Raw genomic sequence first — 24324 nt, 5'->3', positions numbered from 1 at the left:
TGTTGTAAATCTACAGCGTGCAGCGTGGAGGCGACAGCATCACGTCCGGTCATTGACGGAAAAACGGAACTGATAGCCGAGAGTTGTCCACGTGTAGGATGCGTACGCATGAGTGATAGTCACGCGTCCCGCAGACCGCGAAAAAGGGACAACTTGTTGAAAGGATCAACTTTGACTGTTAGCGGCCAACATACGACCAGACTGGTGTCTGCGTCTGGGACTGAGTGAGGGAGAGACCAGAACTTGCGTCTGTGTCTGCACGACATCTGCCGTAAGAGAGAGACCGGACTGCTACAAGCACCCGCTCTAACGCTTCTCGTAACACGAGCATATTTCTGCAAGGAAGCGTTACTAAGCATAGGAGAACTATGCCTTCTGACACTAATCGGAAAACCATTTCTTTGATCTATGGTAGTCCTTAGACTCTTTAGGAGAAAATTTTCTTCCCCCCCGAGAATCGTAAACGCTAAACACAGATGAAATAGACCTCTTTTAGCTCAGACCAAATCTACACTCGCGGGGTAGCGAGTGCGGCAACTCAAGCGTGGGCGAAGGCCGGGAGAGAGCATCAACCGCAGTCCTGTGAGCGACCTGGGAGAGTCCCTATGACATTTCAAGCGCGCCTTGTGCGCGAACTGAACGTATCCAATGCTGTGAGATACCGTCAACAGTAGTCGCTAGACCTCAGCAGAAAGTAATAGACCTTTCTCCAAACTGGGGAAGGAGAAGAAGTGTGAACAGAAGCAAACTGAGCACCTTTTCCCCCGAAGAACTATGTGTCTTACACGATTCAGGTGCTGACACGTTGCCTTCTTCCGAAAAAAAAAAACTTCCAGCGAACGTTAGATACGGCAGGATAAGTTAAAAGAAAAACATACGACTCCTGAAAGGTCTTGGACAAATCGATTGGTGACTACCAATTCTAGGTTAAGCGTCCTTCGATAAGACAAAGTCCTTCCTCCCTGAAAGTGAGTCAGAATCCAGAGGAAAAGCTAGGATTGTATGTGACTTGTCTGACTTCCGCTTCTCTCGCGGAAGAAAAAACACACTCGATTGCTTCCTGTTCACGCATCAAATCCCGACTGCTGCGAAGGTAAGTTCTGTTCGCGTGCATACATGACGAGTAACTACCTAATCTGGTAGACAGGGAAAACGTAGAATGTTATTCTCGTCAGGAAACTGCATTCTAATATGCAGAAAACAGTTACAAGATCCATGATACCATAACGATGACGATCTGATCGCTTCAAGACATTCCAACTCCGCTCTTTCCAAGATACTATGTCACATGGTTGTGATGTCATAGCTCGCCAATCATGGGCGAAGAAAAGAGCATTACCTCATCATTCCAAAGTGGAGAGAGACCGTCTTGGACTGCATCAACAATATTGCTTGGCGGAACAGACGTTTAATGCACAAGGTCCGCGAAGAACCTCAGCCTACCGACCTTCCTTCTCCCAAGGGTTGGAACGTAAGTTAGAGATATAGGACTAGGGGCAAGGTGAAAACGAACAAACACCTCCAGAGCACTGTGCTATGTTAACGAGTCACTAACAAGAGCGGTTTAAAAACATAAAACATTAAATCATAAAAGATCTGCCCGTGGTGGGAGATATACTTTAACGTTCTATTCTCATAAAGGCCTTAATGCCCTTTCTGTTGTAGCAGCTGCAAGCGCTGTATCATCTCTACAGTAAGCTTTCGTTATTTACCTGAGAATGATTTAATGTTAAATCATTACTTTATTTTACCATTAATTTACTAGGCCATCGTTCCCTAAAGGAGCCCTTTGGGTTAAAGCATCTTGCTTTCCCAAATAGGGTTGTAGCTGGCTTGTAATATAAATAAAATAAAATAAATAGCGACACCCCTCAACTCAACTAGCGAAAACTCTGAAGTCAAAACGAGGAGCAGCAGGTAAAAAATATGAGGGAAACTCTTTAGAAAAATTCTCATGAGTTTCTGAAAGTTATTCCCTTCCTTTAACAATCTCTATCCTAGGAAGAGAAGTCTTGATTCTTAGGAATCCACTCCTTATGATTCTGAATTCGGACCTCAATACTTAAAGGTTTAATTCTAGTTCTCACACCCAAGAGTTAGCCCAGCAGGCCTTGGACCGAGAATATAAAATCTTTCTAGTTAAGATTTATTTCTTAATATAGCGCCTGGAGCAACAATAACTGAACACTAGACGTTCATGGTCAGATAGACATCAAAGTCTATAGTCATAGGTAGCGAAGCGACCACCCCGACGCTGAAGCGTCCACACTGATGCTGAAGCGCCCACACTAGCGCTGAAGCGACCACACTGACGCTGAATCGTCCATACTGACGCTGAAATGTCCATACTGACACTGAAAGCGTCTACACTGACGCAGAAGCGTCCACACTGACGCTGAAACGTCCATACTGACGCTGAGGCGTCCACACTGACGTGACGCTTCGCTCCATTCCGTTTCCGTTGCCGCACCATTCCGATGACGCTTCGCCGGCTCTGCTGCCTGGCGAACGTCGGCGCGTCTGTATAGACTAATACTAGGTGCTATGATCCGTCGGTTTGCGTCGAGCATTCGAAGTAAAACATCCACTTTCCCCCACCATTGAACATTGCAGTAGGTAGGCCGCCTGTGCGACAACGAGTTCTCACCGTTAAAGACACGACGCCTGTGCGTCCGTGTCAAAGACCGGAATCGAGACACCCAACCGTACTGTTAACGGCAGGCAGAAAAGATTGCAAAACCATAGTGCTAGCCACTGTCGAGAGACGACACCCAACAGGTGGGGTGGCGGCACTGCGTCTGCGCCGCATGAAACGTAATACACGCAGAACGAATCTAATTTTGTTTTCAACTTAGCGCCTTTGAAAACACTAACACCTCGCTTTATCTATAGCGAGGGTGAGCGTTCTGGTGGTCGACAGAAAACACTCGAGAGGACTTCCGTTCGGGTCTAAAAGACTGTAACGCCTGGTTACCCTCTCGATTCCTTTCGCCATTTGACTTAACCTCTCCCATGGGTCCGGGAGCTCGATAGAGGTCTAAGGCTAGGATAACGACAGGTCCGAATAGAGGCACTCTCCACTGAATAAAATTCACTGCACAATTTATCATTAAAAAATTTGCACTTTACTCTTCGGCACAAAGATAGTTTCATAATTACCTGAAAGACAAAGTATACACTCTCTCAAAGGAAATGAACTCCGTAGGGAGAGACAAATAATTCTGTCACTGGACAATTGTTTGAATGGGAAAGCAACCCATATAAATGTAACAAAATATTAAATATCAAAAATTACCTTAATAGATATATTTATACATTAAAATAAACCCTTAAATTAAGGGGTTCCAATAAAAGATGAATCATCACTCACATCATTGGAATATCTACAAATAATATACAAACAATTTAGTATTCCGAAAACCACCAAATCAACAACGATACATAGAATCGTGCGCTACGACGAATGTAAAGAATACTGCATCGTATAAAATAAACTGAAGAATAACTTCCTTTAATCTCTGACTAAGGAAAAATACTGAAAGGACCAATTAATTGCAAAATAAAATGTTCCTTTTATAAAGTACCATTCATAAAATCGCTACAATATATGTAACATCGTAACGATACTGATTACCGTAACAAAAATAAACTGAACGGTAGTTAATCTTTGCAAACAGATCAAAGATTATCTAAAGAAAAATATTAAAAGGATAAAATTTTCTCAAAATAATTCCTTTAATTTAATTTATAACTTAAAACTCCAAAAGCAAAATCACTTATATTCTTAAAAGGCAAGACAGACTTTTAGCCTACGGAAGAGGCTGTGACGTCATCCATGGACGAAATGTTTACATTTCGTCCCTATGATTTTGAGAGGTTTAAAAAAGGTTGAAAAACCTTCCAACCCTACCTTTTAAGTTAAAATACATGATCAACAAAACAAATATGCGAAAGCCAAAACTCAAAAACGTTAATACATCACCAAATAACGTCCAAACAGAGTAAGAAAACAAGAGAGAATTTCCAATAGTTCAGCCAGCTATGGCGGCAGAGAAAATCTGAATTGGTTGAGCATAGTTCTACCTGGGGTACCGCGAGGGCGCTGGGGTATACCTGGCTTATATGCGCTAAGCTGCGCAAGAGATTTTGAATTTTCTGCCGAGGCGTCGGGGACTTAGGCTATTATATAACCAGCGGGTAAGTTTTATATTTAAAATAAAAGAGGAGCCGTTAATAAGGTTCCCTTCTTCCGTTACTGTTTGAGTACTCAGATGGCGCCATAATCGCCGCCATCTTTATTCCTTTTTCTGTACCGATCTCGCTCGGTGGTTTTCCCAGTGCTCTCTCATGATTTTGGATTTATTATGCAATCTCCAGCCTCTTCTGCCTCTGGAAAGTTGAGTATTTGATTCTTATGTTGTATAAATACCTATAGCTCTCGCTGTAAAGTAAAAAATTAAATCGAATTAAATATAATTTTTGGCAGAGCTATTTGGACTGGAGGCGTCTTCGGCGCTGTCGTTCGTAACGCATGAGTTATTTAGTTAGCCAGAACGATTTTCCCGGTATGATAGCTTAAATAAATATTTAGCTATTTAGTCTTCATTGCTAGGAATTAATTATATTATGACTATAGTAATCATTTAGTTCGGCGAATTAGGTAGCCGATCTTGTTTACACTAAGCTTCCTAGCCTAGGCGTTCTAGTTTACTCTCTTGTTTGATATAATAAGTGTTCCTGGTATTAATCAAATTAAATGAAGATATTAGGCAATTTATACATGTAAGATATATTGATTGCATATAAAATTTTCCTCTTCCATGATAGTATACGAGAGAGCTTCAATGAGTTAGGTAGTCGATCTCACTGTCACTAGTTTAGTGGCCTAGTGGCTTTAGTATACCTTCATACAATCTCCCCCGTTACCCTCATATATAGGGAAATCCCTCCTTCCCTCTTGAGTGTAGCCTAAGGCTACAATCCTAGTTGGTCTTGCCTCAAGTTGTCATTCAGGCAAGACAAGGCTAGGGTTTTTTCTGCCCCTTCCCCTAGCTACAGATGGTAAGCTTTGGGTTTAGGTCAGAACCTCAGAGTACTTGTCGTGTGCCGGCAACTGGTCGACAGGGTGAATACATTCCCCAGTCGGGTTTTGGTTGTTGGCATAGGAGGCTCTGCCTCCCTAGACTACACTTGAAGGGGTCATGTGATCCCCCTTCTCCCTGTGGTTTAGTCGACAAGTCCTGTGCTCGCAGACCCTAGGCTGAAGAATAGCGATTATTCTGCTGCCTAGGATGGCGCCAGCACTGGAACTCTGTTTCTCTATGATTAAGGGTGGCGGCTAGATGATGCCGGCACCCTTACTGTATTGGCAGACCCTAGGCTGGGGAATAAATTCTCCGTCCGTCTAGGATGGCGCGATACTGAAACAGAACTTCCTCAAGGTGTAGTAGGACCGGCATACTGCCGGATCCTCTCACACCTTATACAGGACACTTTTCCTTTCCCATTCTGTCCCTTTAGACGTCGTCCTGCAATCGAACCGCTTGCCGGCAGGTTGTAGGGCCGACTTGGGCTCCTGCTTGTATGGCCTAGTCGTTCAGCTTCCCTATCGAGCATAGAGTTCCGGAATAGCTGTGTCGGCAGGACCAGCTGCTGGCAGAAGATCCATTTACTTTGGAGTGTTCTTCAGTCCTCCCTTGGGCTGCCATTCATATCCTATGACTGGCAGGGACCAGCAACGGAGGTGGATGGGTGGAAGCTTGATTATCTTATATTCTCCCCTTCCATTAGAACCCTCATTCCGGAGGAAGGAAGTGAGACAGTGCTCTTCAATCACCCTTCACTCCTTGCTTTCTCTCTCTCTCTTGGCTAGTGCCGCCAGGTACTAACCTAATTGGCGGCTGCCGGCCACTCACCTAGCCGGCGAGACGCTGGCTAGACTTGTGGGCTGACAGCCAATGATTCACTGACACAACTGACTTAGCGGGCAAAAGCCGGCCGAGTTAAATCTACCGGCAACTACCATGTCACATAGAATGCTGTCTGGGCTAGTGTGCCGACAGCCGGTGACCCGCCGGCGTCCGGTGGGCCGCCGGCTACTAATTTTCCAATATTGTGTCAGTTGACTGTGCCTTAGGTACTAGTCTTGCCGGCTACATGCCGGCAGCAACCACAGTATATGTATATACAGTAGCCAGTACATCTGTAGTATAGAGCATACTGCAGACAGAAGACTATGGTATAAAAGTATACAGTAGTTAAAATTTTCCAACATACTCTGTGTGTCCAGGAGCAGTCTATTGTTGAGACCTTATAAGATAGGGAAAGGAATTCCCTTTCTATATACTGATAGATGATCAGTTATTAATGACCCTCACTATTAATCCTTTCCGAAGTAAGTGTTGGTTACACTCTTCTATCCTTATAGGCTAGACTCTTCCACTGGGCCTCCTGAGGAGGATAACCCTAGGGTTAATGTTGAGGTAGGTCACAGCAATTGGCTGGGCAGGATACACGTATGTGTCTTTCCTAAATCATTTCTAGCTTATCTATCCTAAGCTATATGCAATAAAATAAAATGGAAAATATTAATAATATTTATTAGTTTATCTAGTGAGATGAACTACATTATACTCATTTTACTTTCCTCTCTTTACAGGAGGACCATGTGAAGTGCGGCAGCGTCTTCTAAAACGTGGGTAGCAAGGACTTCTGCGGCCACCTGGAGTGTAGGATGCACTCCCGTTGTTCCATCACCAAGGGACCTCTCAAATATTGGGACCCCCAGGTATGTACAGTGTGCAAAGACTTGGTTTATGAGGCTTTTGAGAACCCCAAGACAACGGAGCCAAGGGATGCAGCCCGGAACAAGCTGTGCAGATGGGTTTGTGGCTTCCAGAAAAATGCCGCGAGGCCTTGCCTCCCCAATGAGCATATGAGGGCCTATCTATTCCCCAAAGCATCTGCGGATGCTGTCATTCCTCAGCTTCACCCTGAGATCCCTTGCATCCAGATAACCGTGGACACAGATGTCTCGGATGCGATGAAGGACATCCATCTAGATGATGAGAGGATGTCAGAGGTGTCAGAGGACACCGAAAAGGGCCTTATGGCTGAAGGTCAAGAAGAGGAGTCAACGTTGGCTCCAGAGACGGAAGAGGATGAAGTCGAGACAGTGTCTGTTTCGTCGGTTCCTGCCCCAGAACCAGTGCCCTCTACGTCCTCCGCTCCTCCACCTGATAAGTCAGATGACACCCTGTCTGCCATCAGAGCCATGATGGAGACCTTTCAGAAGAAGAGCGAAGAAAGGGAAGCTGCGCTAAGGAAGGAGATTCATCAGCTTGCAGTGGCCCGTGGGTCTCATAGGAGACTTAATGTGAAGGATCTTCCCTCGTGCTCCAAGGTAAACCCATGTAGGCATGCCGAGTACATGCCAATAACGAATGGCAAGATCTTCATATCAGAAAAGCTGGGAGCTCTCCTTATTGAGGACATTGAGTTCTGGCCCAGCTTTGAGTCCTATCCTGACTGCTTTATTCGTCTAAGGACGGAACCTGTATCCAAGGAGGAGACAGCCCAAGGAGGTCATAGTGCTTGACCATACAAAGGCTCAAGCTTTGCTAGCCAGCAGTCTGAAGGACAGGGGCTTCACCAACTCTAAGGTGCCAGCCCTGAGTAAGAAACACCCTTCCTTTCTTGCTCCAGCGTCAATGGCCTTCCCCTTTGCGGAAAAAGGGTTCAAGGCAGTGATCAAGGCAGTGGAAGCTGGGAAACCTTGCCCTACACTGAAGCAGTGAAGGTCCCTTTCCCTAGCCCTGCCGACAGATCATAAGGACTGGAAGGATATTCAGCTTACCTTCTCAGTCGGGATGTTGGAGGCCAATATCGCTGGACGTCAGTTTAGCGAAAACCTCCCCAAGTTGTCAGAGTTTCTCCTGCGTAGGGAGCAGGACACGAAAGAAAGGCTTGCTGCCTTTCTGTCCCTCCAGGTGACCCTGGAGATAATGGCCAGTGAACATAGATCCCCAGATATGTTCATGGTCATAGCCAAAACACACTCGGCAACCCTAGTCAAAGACTTTTATAGCTTTGTTAGGGCTAGAAGAGCTTGTAGGGAGTTCGTGTTTGCCTCGGCTGCGGTAAAACATGAACCCAGGAAGTTGATATCTTCCAACATCTGGGGGAAAGACCTCTTCCTGAATGAAGTGGTCAAACAGATCGTCGACAAGGCCGCCACAGAGAATAGGAATCTTCTCCAGAAGTGGGGCATGTCGGCTAAAAGGAAGTCTTCCCCGGATGAGGGTCCCCAACCGAAACGGAGGACAAAGAGGCCAAGGTTGCCTTCTTGCCCTGCTAGACAACAACTTCCCATGACCGCGGTGCCTCAGATGGTGGCACAGCCCCAACCCACCTACTAGATGGTACCCCAGCAGGTGGTGACTTAGTCACCAGCCTTCACTTCCGCCTATGAGAGGCAGACCACTACCTTTCGCCCTAAAGGTAAGGGGTCAAACAGAGGTTCCTCTAGACGTCCCTTGAGAGGAAGAGGGGGTAGGGGAGGACGCAATCAAAGAGGCAAGCCCTCCGGAAACCAGAAGCAATGAGATGCTTCCAATAGGAGGAAGACTCCGACTTTCGGGATTGTTGGACCTTCGATCCCTAGGCCCACAGCCTAATCAAGAAAAGACTGGGTTGGAGCTGGAGGACAGCTCCACCATCATTCGCTCAATTCTTCCAACACTCCATCCCCGTTAAGGAAGAATATACCTGAGAGCTCTTGAGCAAACGGGTGATAAGGCAGGCAAAGTCCATCAAATTCCAAGGAAGGCTGTTTTGTGTTCCCAAGAAGGACTCAGACAAACTCAGAGTCATTCTGGATTTGTCGCCACTCCACAAGTTCATAGAAAACGACAAGTTCAAGATGCTGACCCTTCAACACATAAGGGCCCTGCTGCCCAAAAGAGCATACAAAGTCTCCATAGACATGGCAGATGCCTATTGGTACATTCCGATCAATCGCCAACTCTCCTCCTACATAGGATTCAGGCTACAAAAAAGAAGGTACACTTTCAGAGCCATGCCCTTCGGACTGAACTTAGCCCCAAAGATCTTCACGAAGCTTGCAGAAGCCGTCGTTCAACAACTACGCCTACAAAGTGTCCAAGTGATATCCTACCTGGACGATTGGCTGGTGTGGGCAGCATCTGAGACGAAATGCATGCAAGCATCCAAGAAAGTGATCCAGTTCCTGGAACATCTGGGATTCAAAATCAACATCAAAAAGTCTCGACTGTCTCCAGCTCAGAAGTTTCAATGGCTAGGTGTACATTGGAACTTAAAGTCACATCGCCTCTCCAGTCCATTAAAGAAGAGGAGAGAGATAGTGGGATCTGTCAAGAGACTACTAAAATCCAGCAGGATTTCAAGACGCCAACAGGAGAGAGTGCCGGGCTCTCTCCAGTTTGCATCAGTGACAGACCCAGTGCTAAGGGCACAGCTAAAAGATGCATCAGGAGTCTGGAGAAGATACGCATCAAACGCTCGAAGAGATCTAAGAAGACCAATACCGATCCGACTTCGATCACTTCTCAAGCCATGGTCGGAGGCCAAAAATTTTAAGAGGTCAACACCTCTGCAACCGCCTCCACCCTCAGTCATCATCCACACGGACGCATCATTGGAAGGATGGGGAGGTCATTCTCATCATCGGAAAGTTCAAGGAACTTGGTCCTCTCTATTCAAGACCTTCCACATCAACATTTTGGAGGCCATGGCAGTCTTCCTTACACTGAAGAAATTATCCCCTCGCCCTTCGGTCCACATGAAACTGATTCTGGACAGCGAGGTGGTAATGAGATGTCTGAATCGTCAAGGCTGGAGATCACCTCAACTCAACCAAGTAATGTTCGCTTCATTACAGAAAACCCAAGACCTTCATCTCATGATTTTCTCTCTCTAGCAGTAAGAAAGAGGTTTGGGATCTCGAAAGAGAGTATAGACTTCTTAGAGGCAATATGAGTCATCTTGGAAGAAGTGGGTGCCCTTTGTCAAGGCAAAGAAACCAAATGAAATCTCAACAGATTTCTGCTTATCTTTCTTTATTCACCTTCATGAACAAGGTTTAGCAGCCAACACAATAACTACATGTAAATCTGCCTTGACTAGACCCTTACTTTACGCTTTCCAAGTAGACTTTTCTAATGAAATTCTCAACAAAATCCCTAAGGCCTGTGCTAGGCTTAGGCCGGCAGCACTTCCAAGGCCCATTTCATGGTCTTTGGATAAGGTCCTACATTTGGCTTCAATATTGAATAACGAAAATTGCTCTCTGAAAGATTTGACTCAAAGAGTTAGTGAGATAGTGGCCCTTTCTAGGGAAGAGGGTCATATCCATTTTACTGAAACGGGAGAACTGAATCTCTTTCCCGACCCAACGTTTCTTGCCAAGAACGAGCTACCCGCCAAGAGGCGGGGTCCCTGGAGAATCTGCCCTCTGAAGGAAGATGTCTCGCTGTGTCCAGTAGAGTGTCTAAAGGTCTATCTTCGTAGAACTTCAGACTTCAGGGGAGGAGAGCTCTTTAAAGGAGAAACATCGGGATCAAACTTATCCCTGAAACAACTAAGGTCGAAGATCACCTACTTTATTCGCAGAGCGGATCCTGACAGTACACCCGCATGCCATGATCCTAGGAAAGTTGCTTCATCGTTAAACTTTTTCCAGCTTATGGATTTTGAGAGCCTTCGCTCATTTACTGGATAGAAGTCATCCAGAGCATTTTTCAGACACTACACGAAGCAAGTGCAAGAATTAAAGAAATACGTGATGGCGGCAGGTAGTGTACTAAAACCTATCGTTTAGTGCTGTGACGAACAGTGAATTATTTGGGACTATAATTCTAGAGGGTGTACATGTTAGCACATTATAGTGCAACATGGTAAGTGAGATGTCATCAAAGTGACATTATGGGCTGTTCCAGTGTATAAAGGTGAAGAAACATAGACTTAACACTTGTGCCGTGTGTTTTTACACAAGTGTAAATAAACAGACTTCTCATTAGAAAATTATAAAAATAAATAAAATACAAGAAAATATCGCCCTTGCCCTGGGCTAAGACCAGAAATAACCAACATGAAAAAACTGTCACCTACACCGAATTAAAAACCTTTACCCACCAAAACTAACACTAAAAATGATTGGTGAGTACAGTACTCCAGGTACATTGTACCCCCAGACTTCCCTTTAACTCGCCAACCTTGGTATAAGGCGAAACATAGGCTAACAGAGGGAGCAACCCCCTATGTCGTTCCTCCCAACACCATGCCAGCTAATGAAAGTGGACCGAGAAACTTACAATCTTCAAACACTGTTTCGATTTCTTTCAAATAATGCGTAGCAAACACATATTTAGACCTTCCAACGGGTACTTTGCAGGATAGCGGATAGTGACTAGTTGTGTCGAAAAGTGAGAGAAGTCGCTACCACTCGAACTTCGTGTGCTTTTCACTCTCAGTAAAGGAAACACTGCTTCGTTAGCTTGAGAATGTGCTTCTACAATTAACTCTCTCAGAAAACTCTGTTCTGCGGAGATAATATCTTAATGCCCGCAGGGGACATAAGAGTCGTTCTTCTTCTTCCTGGCCTATCAAGTCTGTCAGGTTTTTTAGAACAAATTTTCATGGCCACGGATTAGAAAAATTGCGCGAATAACGTATGTGCGACGAATCGCAACATTACTTACTTTTACCTTTACTTTTAGGGGTTTATTTCTGGTCCTCCATCAGACACTAAGTCTGTTCAGGCGGGAGTTGATGTGTGGAAATCATTTCTTTCCAGTCTATATTTTGCTCTGCAACTTTTCAGTTATTCGCTAGCATTTGTATTCAGACTTAATAGTTTTCTGATCACTATTATAACACTTTCCAAAGAGATAAGTCCTCAGGTTTTTCTTGAAAGCTGCCACATTATTGCCGAAAGAATTTTGATCGTTGACTAACTGTAATATTTTCTTGAATGAGAGCGAACATGTTCTCAAACAAAATATACAGTTATAAAGGCGATCATTTCACCTTTGGTTTATCCCTCCTCTTTATGTGAGGAGCTAGCCAGTGTTCATTACACAGAAACGGATGTCTGGTTACCTGTGGGCGGAGTTAGAAAAGTTCGTAAACGTAATGAAAAGTTGCTCACGCTGTTGCTATCGTTCTTTTAACATCAGCTAACAACGTTCCTTCGGGACTAATTGCTCGAAACAATAACCCTGTAAGGATAGAATAATAAGGTCTCGGAAGCTATCGTGTAAAAGGCAAGTCATTATACCCAGGGTACAATGACGGGGGAGGCTGCCTCCATCAAATGGTAGAACCGAGTTTAAGATAATAACCTCACGGTTTTGTCTTGGCTAAAGTGCATGCTCCAGGACGGCCTACGGCCTTCATAAAGTTTAAACACCCATTGAAGTTCTGTAAGAACTTCTAAGGAACGAGTCTCCCGAAAAGGGTGAAGTCTCGTATGTGGGAGTTTGCTTCAAGAATGCCAGACATAATTGCCATCGACCGCTTACCCAAAGGGGTTGCCATCGAACGCTTTCTCGCTAATGAGAAAAACTACCGTCTAAATCCGGCAAGCCCTGCTGGGGAAATGAACTGAAATGTAAACAATCTTTTATTCCTCGCTCATTTCCGTCTGCTAACCAAACCACTCGAAGTGGGAAGGTGGAGGAAAGATGACGGTGGTTTGTTAAAAAACGAAAGGATTGGTGCTGGCGAAACTAGACTAGCTGATATAGTAATCAGCTGGGAGTGCAGAGTGACATAACAAGTCACACCTTTGGAAGACCCATACCGTAGAGGGGGGGAGGTTGACCATAGAGTTTTCAAAAACCTCTGGATCGCGGAAACAGAGAGAATCGGATGAGAACCTAGGGGTTCAGAATCTATTTGTGTATACCTTTCTCACGACCTTAAGGAATGTTGTGCCGAGAACACGCAGGAACTCTGTCGCTGATTCCTGACGGAATTTTCAGGAATCGTGTTACGTGACCAGGACCCAAAGGAACTGGGTCACAGTTACCTGCAGAGATTCGTAAACCCTTAGGCAGCACACATCCCTCTGCCATCATAGTAAAACTCTTGATGACGATGGTCGCGCAAACAATTCAAGGGACGAGAGTTCGAAAACTCTCGTCATAAGAGTAAAACTCTTGTGCACTCATGAACACTTCGCACAACGAGAGTTCGAAAAACTCTGCCATAAGAGTTGTTCGCGCACTTCAACTGATTGCGTGCGCCTAGTTGTTCCTGCGCACCAAGTTGGTCGTGCGTGCCAATATGGTTCTGCGTGCCACATATCCATTCTAACGGCAATACTTGGAGAAGGCGACTTAGTCCGCCCGCCAACACGTTCATTTTCCCTTGAACAAATCGAGGGATCAGCGTAACCTGACCAGGTGTAACCACTTTCCCAGAGGAGTCAACACTCGCATAAATACTTGCGGTGCTGTCGAAAGGCCGAAGCAAAAACCTCGAAACTGGTAGGTCTTGACCATGAACACAAACCGAAGGTATTTCCTGTAGTCCTCGTGAATTAGAATGTAGAAGTATGCGTCCTGCATATCCAGGGATACCATCCAGCCCCCTTGACGGAGGGATTCCAACACTGAACGAGTCGTTTCCATATTGAATTTCGTCTTCTGGACGAACAAATTCAGTGCGCTTACATCCAGTATGGGCCTCCAGCCCCCCGATGACTTGGGGACTACGAACAGACGGTTGTAAAATTCCGGGGATGGTCTGTTGCTTATCTCCTCTATGACAGCCTTCTGCACGAGAATCTCTATTCCCCGGGTTAAGGCTATAAACTTCTCCGAGCCACTTAAGACGTCTAACCGGCAACGAATCACTCGATTCTGTCGATAACTGATTACCTAACTACACACCTTTCCAATGGTGTTTAGTCGAATCCTGCTGTCGCACCACAGGATCGATGGAGGAAGCGACCGTCTGTGGGCAAACCCCAAATAGTCTCCCTTGGACCTCCTATACAGTATGTCATTTTCCCGAAGTGGGGGAGCGGGACAGTGACCTTCGTCTAGGAGAACTATCGGGACAAACAGCCACCCCCTTAGATAGCACTGCACTGACACTTTTCACTTTACTAGAAGTCTTTCCTATGAAAGACTTTACAGATAAACCTAACTGCATGACCGTATTAGCTAATACCTAAAATATCTTTTCAAATTTAGACTCGAGGCTGGCAATGGTGTCAGGAGAAACTCTACGGAAAATTGGCAGAGGAGTTGCAGGAGTACGAGGACTCAAGATCGGAGACATAATAAGAGGAGAAGGAGAAGGAATAGGAGCAGGGGCTTCGATACAAGAAGCCTAAGAAGCTAAACTAGTCTTACTTTCAGCTCTGCGAGCTGCCTTCCTCTTCCTATCCTTAATTATCTTCCCCGAGTGAGAAACAAAATCTTTCCACTGTTGTTCACTCCAATCCTTGCATTCATCACAAGTAGATTCTCCAGAGCACTCACAACCCCTACACTTAATGCACTTAGTGTGCGAATCATAAATTAATTTAACTAACCTAGTTTTGCACCCTTCGACGCAAAACCTAACTACTGAGGGACTAGTCCGACATGATGGTAAAACCACAAAATTGCAGAAAAGGAATTCAGCTTCAATCCTACAAACACGGAGTTGAATACTTCACCGATATTGGAGAGATAATACTTCCCAACAAATGAAGAAAAAAGTCTGCACCGACCACCGATGTTCACCAGAAGCCGGCAGAGAACAAATTGATGCTACCTGGACAGTTGTACCTACAACTCCCTCGAGTGGAGGGAGATGACGTCACCTACATCAGCGATGGCGGCGCCACCGCGGTAGTTTTGAGTCTATTGTCTGCCATTCATAGGGAACCTACAGCTGTATAATTGTTCGGTAAGACACTACAATAAAAAGTGATGTTAGTCGGGGCAAAGTTGCTGCAGTGGGTTTAAGATAATCTCAAACTCCTCACTGGGCATGGTAGCAATTGATCTAGGCCATTGGTTACAGAAAGTAAACTCTTAATCTCAAAGGACCCAAATCTAGGGTCCAATACCCCCAAAATTTTGAGTCTTAGCAATGAACTCAGGGACAAAGCAGTGTCCCTTTCCCCCATCCCCTTGAATGGGTTTATATCGCATGAGATCATGAATTTTACCAACTCTTTGCCGAGACTAAAACAAGTAGGAAAGCAGTCTTCAAAGTGAGGTTACAGTCTTGTTGCATGGCATAATGGTTCGTGGGGAGGTCCTTTTAAGGATCTCAAACGCGAACCCCGTTCCAAGGAGGAGGTCATAACTCCGTATGAGTAAGGAAAGCTCCAATGAAGAATAAAGATCTACTCCCTTCAGTTTAAAGGCGAGGCTTAAGGCTTGAGCGACAGCCTTTCACCGCCGAGACCAAAAGGAGCTCTTCCTACTGAAGGTTTACAAGAAACTCCACTATTACTGGAATAGTGGCATTGATTGGAGAGATATTCCTTACATGACACCAACCAGAAAAGACTGTTCACATTGCCTGGTATACCGCAGCAGAGGACTTTCGCAAGTAACCAGACATTCTTTTTGCAACTTGTTGCGAAAAGGTTCTCTGAGAGAAGAGATACTGGATAGTTTCCAGGCATGAAGCCGTAGAGACGGGACGGTCTTGTGAAAGATGTCAGCGTGTGGTTGTTTGAGTAGATCTGGTCGTGGAAGTAGTTCTCTTGGGAGATCTATTAGAAATTGCAGAAGATCTGGGAACCAATCTGCATGGTGCCATATTGGAGCTATGAGGGTCATCAGTAAGTTTTGGATGCTTTGATCTCGTCGAGCAATCTTCTCAACAGACAGAATGGGGGAAATGCATACATGTCCATGTTGTCCCAACATTGTTGAACTGAACCTTGCCATAGAGCATGAGGGTCTCGGACTGGAGAACAGTGCAGCAGGAGCCTGAAGGTTAGGGACATTGCCAACAGGTTCACTGTTGGGAAGCCCCACAAATCAGGACTTTGTTGGCTATCAGAGGATTCAAAGACCGTTGGAAGCCACTATCTGAATCGCTCTGCTCAGATTGTCTGCGAGCACATTCCTCTTGCCAGGAATGAAGTGAGATGATAAGGACACCAAATGTTCTTCTGACCATCATAGAATCTCTACTGCAAGATGGCATAGGCTGCGAAAAGGTACGCCTTGTTTGTTTATAGAGGCCACTACTATAGTGTCGCTAATTAACACCACATAGGGGCCCGCTAGCAACTGATGGCACTGACAGAGAGCTAGAAAGGCTGCTCTCATTTCCAAGAGGTTAATGTGCTGGTACCTTCCAGATTCGGACCACAGGACTGTGACCATGAGCTGCATCCTTCTTTTGATGCGTCTGTGTAGAGCAACAAGTCCTGAGAAGGGACGAGAAGATCTTGCTCTTTGCAGAGGTTTTCGTCTGCCACCCACCATAGAAGGTACGTTACTTGGTCCAGGGCAATAGAAACTAGTGTGTCCAGGGAGTTGGTGTGTTGGTTCCACAGACTTCAGCTGCCATTGCAGGGATATGATCCTGAAGCGGCCATTGGGAACTAGACGAAGTAGGGAGGTTAGGTGACCTAGAAAGTATATCCACTATAAATAATGTTGTCGAATGGAAAAACTTCCTGTTTGTTGGCGTCAATGATCATATCGAGATAAACCATTCAGTGGATTGGGAGCAGTGATGACTTCGCAAGATTTATCATGATCCCCAGATCTTGACAACTCTAGAAGCCTCTCTTGGTGATGAAAAAGGGTCATCTTTGAGTCTGCTAGAATCGGCCAATTGTCGAGATATTTCAGGAGATAAAGACGTTTTTGTGAGCCCAAGATGCTACCAAGGCAAACACCCTGGTAAAGACCTGAGGTGCTGTTGCGAGATTGATTGATTGATTTAAAGTTTTCAGGCATCCAAACATCTAAGGTCATTGACGCCGAGCAGTTGCGAGGCCTAAACAGAGAACCTTGAACTGGTATCGCTTGACCTCTTTCATGAAGAATCTGAGATGCAGTATTTCGTTGTAGATGGATGGATTGGGATCTGGAAATATACATCCTGGAGATCCAGTGTGCACATTAAGACCCTTGATCGTACCGCCTGGATGACTGTGCCTGCCATCTCCATCCTGAACGGAATTTGTTGGACAAACTTGTTCAGGGGAGAGAGATCTATAACTGGTCTCTAGGCTCCAGATGCCTTTTCACAAGAAAGAATTGACTATAGAAGCCTGGAGACCCATCAACGACCTCCTGGAAAGCGCCCTTCTGCAGCATGGTCTAGACTTCAGTCTGGAGGGCCAGCTCCCTTCGTATAAAAGCTTAACGAAATTGGATCCCGAATTAGAGGAGGGAGAGATTGAATGAGAGGGATGCGATACGCTACACCGATCACCTCCATCGTCCAGGGACCCGCCCTGTGGTGCTGCTCTCTTTGTCAGCGGCATTGCAGGCCTCCTCCCACGGGTCGTCGGAGAGGTGGCCACTCCCTCTACCTTCTTTCTTTCCTCTGAAGGACTTATTTCCTTTCTGCTCTCTGGCCTGAAAGGAATGTTTAGACACCTTAGAGGGTCCAGAGGACTGAGAAGTTGAGGGGTTAGAGATGCTAGACTGATTCCTGGAAGGTTAAGAAGGCCTTCCGTAGGACCAGGAAGTCATGGCCCTGTGGAGGAGACTCTCAGGATTTTCTCCACCTATCAGCTGCCCTCTCTATCTCTCCTGGAACGAAGAGTGAGGATCCTTCGAGAGTCAAGTTCCTCAGGCGCGTTACTTCCACATTCGGTACCTGACTGTGGAATTTCCCGATTATGGTATCCCGTCGCTTAAGGATGGCATTTGCCCACAAGTTGACCGCATGGTGCATTAAGAACTCCAGCGCACGGGTACCTGACAAAAGGAAAGACTACAAAGACTTTCTTGTAGACTCCTTAGACCTTCGGAGCACCCAATATAGCCTAAATACCCTAACCATACGTCGAGCCATGAAGCAGCCTTCATGGCATACTTCGCGCCTCGCTCTTTATTAAGGAGCTCAGCTAGCTAAAGCGAAGCTCTCAGAGAAGAGAGTTTGAGTCGTAAGACCCCTAGTGAGGGATTCCATTGAGGGGTCAAAGTAAGGGTCGAGTGAGTTCGTTATCGATCTTATAGTACTTCCTTTGAAGAATGAAAGGAAGTGGGAGAGATCGAGACAAGGAACCTGCTCTTTGGGAAATAGAAGTTCCTGCTATCTGAGAGATAGATTTCATCCTGGCTGCTGTCAGTCCCTTTGACCATGGCAGTAGTGTGCTGGTCTTAGGGGGTCTCTGGGATTCAAACACTGTCCAGAATCATCTCTTTACCTTCCCGGGAGGTAGTACCAAGATTGGACAGCTTGTTTATGGCCCTCAAACAAGCAAGGACCTGCCAGAGGGCATGTTCCGACTCTTTACGCTCCTGTTCAGAGTGGAAATTCGAACTTGCTGCCCTTGGGAGATATTCTTCGTCCGTATCCAAAGCATCATCTATTTCCAAGCTCAAATCCATAGGAGCCTGGGGTAGGTCAAAAGCATCAACAGGGTTGTGAGTGGGACCTACCTCAGGGGACTTTCTATCCACCTCTGGTCTATGAGATTTCCTTGCCTCGGTGTTCTTAGGAACTGTCTTCAAGTCTTTTGACTCCCTCCACAGAGGAAAATCCTCTCCCAAGATGGAAGGGTTTGGGGGAGCTTGCAGTTCCTTTGACACGTTGGGCTCAGGGCTCCTATGCAGGTAGTTTTCAGACTGGACATTGGTCCGGAGGAACAACATCTAGGTTTGCCAGGGCTAGCCAAGAGCAGTACTCATTCAGGGTAAGATGTGATCTGCATGTGGTGGTGTATTGCGTTTCATCCAACTCTTTTGCCTAGTAGTTAGAGCATTCCTAGCCTAAACAGGAGATAAGAGAAGACTATCTACAGATTGCTTCGCAGTGGAGCGCACCCTTTGCTCAGCACTGGGTTTAGATAGAAAAGACCGCTGAGCTTTAGAGGCATTGCTACCCTGAGTATATCTTTTCCTGGGGTCTAGGCTACCCTGGCAGGAACTCTCCAAAGGAATTAGGAGTCGCTCTGACTTGAGCAAGTCGAAGCTGTGGAGGTGGAGGAGCCACACCCAAGGACTTTTGGAGGGTAGATACCAGCGCATCAAACCAAGATGGAAGTTCATCTCCTCTTAAAAAGTCTGGGGTTTCCTTTGGGAGTCCAGAAGGTGGAGAACGCCTTCTAATGGGAGGGCCTGAGAGAAACTGAGACGACCTAGGAGACAGTCCCTGGGACACTAAGTGGTTCTCTTTCAATGGGCGAACGGGTCGATCGGGCGAGATTGGAACATGAACGAACTTGTTCGATGGTTCCTTGAACCCTTCAGGAAAGGGAGTTGGCCTACCGCCAGAGGAAGTCTCTGTCGGTGGTGGCGGACGAGTTGGAACTGCGGTCACTCGCGATTCCATTACCTCTACTTATGAAATGCTTACGAGAACTGCCAATTCATGCGTGAAATCACGAGATTCACGAGCGAATGGTGCCGATCAAGAAGGGGGAGGCCCTAAGGGATCCTGTGGTGCCGGAGGACAACTTATGCTAGCAAGCAGTGAAGATGAAAGCCTTGTTACTGTGACAACCCGAAGCGTTGGCAGTGTCTCACCGCGGTGGAATGCGTTGAAAAGCGTCATGGAGGTGAGCACTTAGCTTAAGTGCCCCAGGCAGAGAAAAGCGCTGGGGGTAGCTTAACAGGATGACTTTCTGAGAAATGTTCAACAGGAAGTCCATGTCCCGGCGAAGGTCGTTGAAAAGAGGTTCAAGCTGCAGAGCGCCTCGCGGATGTTGAGCGCGAGCGTCTGCCTTTTCCCCGTGGAGAGGAAGGACTGTGTCGACTGCCTTACGACCACTTACGATAAGAATGAGAAAAGATGAATACAATACCATGTGCCCACTGATAAAAAAGAAAGACTATAAATGTTACAGACTAATCTCCTTGGTTTGATGGAGCGACTTTGGAGAAAAAGAGAGAAAAAAGAAGTAAAGAAAGAAAATGGAATGGGTTTAAAATTGAAAGTACATGAGTAGAATACAAAACTTCAATGTGCCAATAAAATTACCAACTAAGGAAAAAAAGCAAATACTTTAAGAGAAAGATCTGCGAGGCACTAACTTATTTCTCTTCTTTTTTTATGTTATTATAATTTATATATGAAAGATTTATTTTAATGTTACTGTTCTTAAAATATTTCTCTTATTTCACTTGCAGTTTATTTCCTTTCCTCACTGGGCAATTTGGAGTACTTGTTGATGATATATGTCGTATTTCGCCAGTACATATGTTAGTAACATTCATAATTCCTTATATGAAAGAAAAAAATCAAAGAAAAATTATTTCATTTAGAAGGAAAACCAGTTTCGTACCAGAAGAACTGATCTCCAGAGTATCTCAGAAAATTTCTATTGAGAAATACACAATCTGTGAGCATAATGTAATGACTGAAAAATGTGTGACTTGTTTCTGTACACTATATAATAACTCCTTAAAAGAGTACTATGATGAAACATGCCCTATCACAGAAAAGGAGATAATAATCAAAGACCATGCGCCATGGTTTAATGCTGAAATATTAAGAGCAAAAAAGGAAAAGAGAAAGAAAGAAAGATTGTGGCGCAGGTTGCGCACAGATGCAGCAAAAAGAGACTATCGGATTGCTAGAAATAACGAAAATAGACTTTTAATTTATAGAAAACGTGAATACTACAGACAGAAGACTAAAGAAGCAGGATCAAATATAAATAAATTGTATAAAATATTGAACAATCTGACAGGAAATAAGAAGAAAAATAACCTACCAGAAGGGTTTACTGAAGAAGACCTTGCTAATAAGTTTTGAATTTATTTTGACGACAAAATTCAACATATAGTGGATATTTTCCAGCATGCTAACTCTATAAGATTTAATCCATTTATATGGTCTTCAGAAGAAAAGTTACTCAGCTTTGAGAAAGTTGATATGGAAGTAGTAAAGTCTATCGTCAGTAGAGTGAAGTTAACGTATTGTGATAACGATCCTCTACCAGTATCTGACATTGTAAACAGTGATAACTTTCATGTGATTCTGCAAATGTTTTTAGAATGTGTTAATGTTAGCATTGAGAATAATGTTTTTCCAGAGACTGAAAAGTTAGCGGTTGTGAAGCCCATAGTTAAAGGCAAACTCGATCCTCAATGCTTAAGTTCTTACAGACCGGTGTCTAATCTAACATTTTTATCTAAGATTATTGAAAATGTAATTCTGAATCAGTTGCTGGACCATTTGCAAGTGGTTGAAGCCCTTCCAGATAATCAGTCTGCCTATAAGCGACTGTATTCGACAGAGACAGCTTTATGTTCAGTGATGAATAACTTGCTATTATTGATGGATGAAGGGCAGTGTGGAATTCTTATCTTATTAGATCTGAGTGCTGCCTTTGATACTGTTGTACACAGTCTACTACTTGAAGACTGCAAAGCAGTTGGTATAGATGGAGATGCATTGCTTTACCTAAAGACTTACCTTGAAAATAGAACTTATTGTGTGCAGATTGGGAAGTCATTCTCAAGTACTAGACCCCTGATGAGAGGTGTTCCTCAAGGAAGTGTATTGGGTCCAATTCTATTTTGTATTTATACTATTGAACTATCACACTTGTTGAGAAGACATGGAGTCGATTTTAAGTTGTTTGCAGATGATACTCAATTCTATATGTCCTTGTGTAATGTGGGCGAAACAGAGGAAAAGCTAGATGAAATAATGAGAGATGTTAAAAACTGGATAGATGCTAAACAACTGAAGTTAAATGAAGACAAGTCAGAATGTTTACTTGTGGGAAAGAAGAATGATCTGAGGAGACTTGCGACTGCAACTCTACGAATGCATGGTACCACTATGGAAGTGAAACATGTGGTCAGAGACCTAGGGGTCTTGGTTGACCGTCATCTCTCATTTCATGATCAAATTAATAACGTAGTGAAAGCAACTGGATATCATCTAAAGAATATTGCCTTCATTAAGAAATATTTGGATGAGAAGACTATAAAAATGCTTGTTCACAACTATGTTATGTCCAAGTTGGATTATTGCAACTCACTTTATTATAGACTACCAAACTATCTGTTGAAAAGGCTACAAAATGTCATGAACAGAGCTGCCAGATTGATCAAAGGTTTACCTCGCCGAGAAAGAATAACACCAGCGCTGATTGATTTACATTGGCTGCCAATTAAGGCAAGAATTATTTATAAGATATGTCTTATGACTTACCAAGCTCTACATTTTGAAAGACCAAAATACATGAACAATTTACTGAGTGCCTTTCACCTTGACACTTCTATGATCTTGAGACATAGTGTAGATCGTCATAGATTGATTGAACCAAGATGCAATTCAGATATTGGTTTTAGAGCTTTTGCAACGTGTGCACCAAGACTGTACAATATGCTGCCTGAAAATATCAAGAATAGTGAAAATTTGCTGATTTTTAAAAAGAAGTTGAAAACCCACTTATTCACTGAATGCTACGATTTGAATGAAAAGTGCATTAAACAAGATTATAGATGTTAACTCAATGTGTACGAAGGAGGCCCTGCGGAGCGCTGCGTCAGCAGCGGAGCGGGGCCTTGAAGACTACTCACAAGTAACAAGTAAGTAAGTAACAAGTTTGTAGGGTGACGGCCAGATCCCGTAGAAAATGGGAATATTCTGAACTGTGGCCGTCGTTCTAAAAACGATTTTGGCGGGAGAAGCTAACTTAAAAAACCCACCTAACCTATGCTAAATGCTGTGTCCTTACCCAGGGGGGCTGTGCCCCCCCGGACCCCCCCTTACACAACATATTTAAGATCCGTAGACCATTTCCAAACGTTTTTATTCTATACAAGATAACAGTCGGAGCGATAATAAACAAATTAGGACGCTTGGCCGTAGCGCTACAAACTACCCGGCAATTTTTCATATTGGAGCCCTTGGGCTTATAGCATACTGCTTCTCCAACTAGGGTTGTACCTTAGCTTGTAATAATAATAACAGGGAACAGGGGCAGCTGCAAGATCTCACCTGGGGTAATGACGACCTGCTACCCAAAGGAAGGTTGATTTAGATGGCTTGTTCCACCTTAGATTCCTAGACTGGGTTAAGTCTGTTTGGGGTACAGATATCTATGGTCATCTACAAATACGTCCCTGATTATACACGATATCTTAGGATAGTCGTTCTGGGGGGTTAAAACCTGGATACCCGACAATAATTCTCTTGTAATATCACTCGCAGAAATATTATACAGTAGGAAGCTGCCCGAAGGAACTTCTATCAGGACATGGCTCGAGCCCAAAAATAAATTTTTCCTACGTCAAAATCCGTTTTGTTCCATCCCATTCTCAAATATGCCCTTTCGTCAACAACCCCCCCCCCCCCACACCACCCCCAAACAAAAAAAAACCACTTTCCAACTGCAGGGGCCCATTCTCACTATTACTCAAGGTAGTCTATTTCTGAAACTTCCAGTTTACTAAAAAAAAAAAAAAATACAATAAAAGGCCACATTCTTTCGAAACACTTTGTACGGTAAATAAATGAAATTTTCGATGGCCTGAATCTAAACTTAGTTTGAACAGTAAACTTGAAGCTTTGTGGAAAACATTTCCGGAGGTAAAAGCCTCAGTAAAAGTTACAAACAAGAGATAATTTAACATTACAAGCCATTTCTACTTACATCTAATGGTGTGATAAGCAACTTCTTTGTTGGTTTTGTTAAATGTTTCCCCTAGCCGCAGATCCTTGACATTACCGTCCAAGCCTAAACGAGCAAAGGCCATTTTGAATGCAGTAATGTTAAAAAATAGTGAAAATGTTCAGAAGAGCTTTCACAAACTCAGTCTGACTCGAGAACACGAGAACAGCTGTTGTTGTCAGCTCGTAAGCGTTGAGTGCAGAGTTGCCAGGTTTCTAAATGAGAAAAGGCCAATTTCTAATCAACTGCAGATTTAAAAGGGGCCAACCAATAGTAGAAAACGGCCAAAAATTATAGTATTTAAGGCCCATCTTTTTTCATTACATTAATAAAGGCCAACCATTTTAAAAAAGGCCAAATTTTAGTTTTTTTTACCTGAAAAAAGCCAACTTGGCACTCTAGTTAAGTGACACGTTGGGTACGCTCTCTTTGTAATAAAGATGTTATGTATTAGTTAGTAGTATATAGAGAAATTTAGTTTATTTTATATATATTACTTTGAAATT

General features: G+C 44.2%; 1 protein-coding gene across 1 annotated transcript in view; it reads right to left on the bottom strand.

The window, feature by feature from the left end:
* The window catches only part of LOC137628641 (ELL-associated factor 1-like), an 82229-nt gene extending 58227 nt beyond the window's left edge, over window positions 1–24002 (bottom strand). Inside the window, exon 1 of the mRNA XM_068359797.1 lies at window positions 23801–24002. Coding sequence (XP_068215898.1) covers window positions 23801–23903 — 103 coding nt within the window. The 5' untranslated portion in view covers window positions 23904–24002. The remainder of the gene's footprint in view (window positions 1–23800) is intronic.
* Between the last annotated feature and the right edge of the window lie 322 nt (window positions 24003–24324).

Source organism: Palaemon carinicauda, chromosome 2, assembly GCF_036898095.1.
Source record: "Palaemon carinicauda isolate YSFRI2023 chromosome 2, ASM3689809v2, whole genome shotgun sequence".
In the NCBI taxonomy this organism is placed as follows: Eukaryota; Metazoa; Arthropoda; class Malacostraca; order Decapoda; family Palaemonidae; genus Palaemon; species Palaemon carinicauda.
Note: the sequence above shows the minus strand (reverse complement) of the source record. Positions and strands in the feature narration are given on the sequence as shown.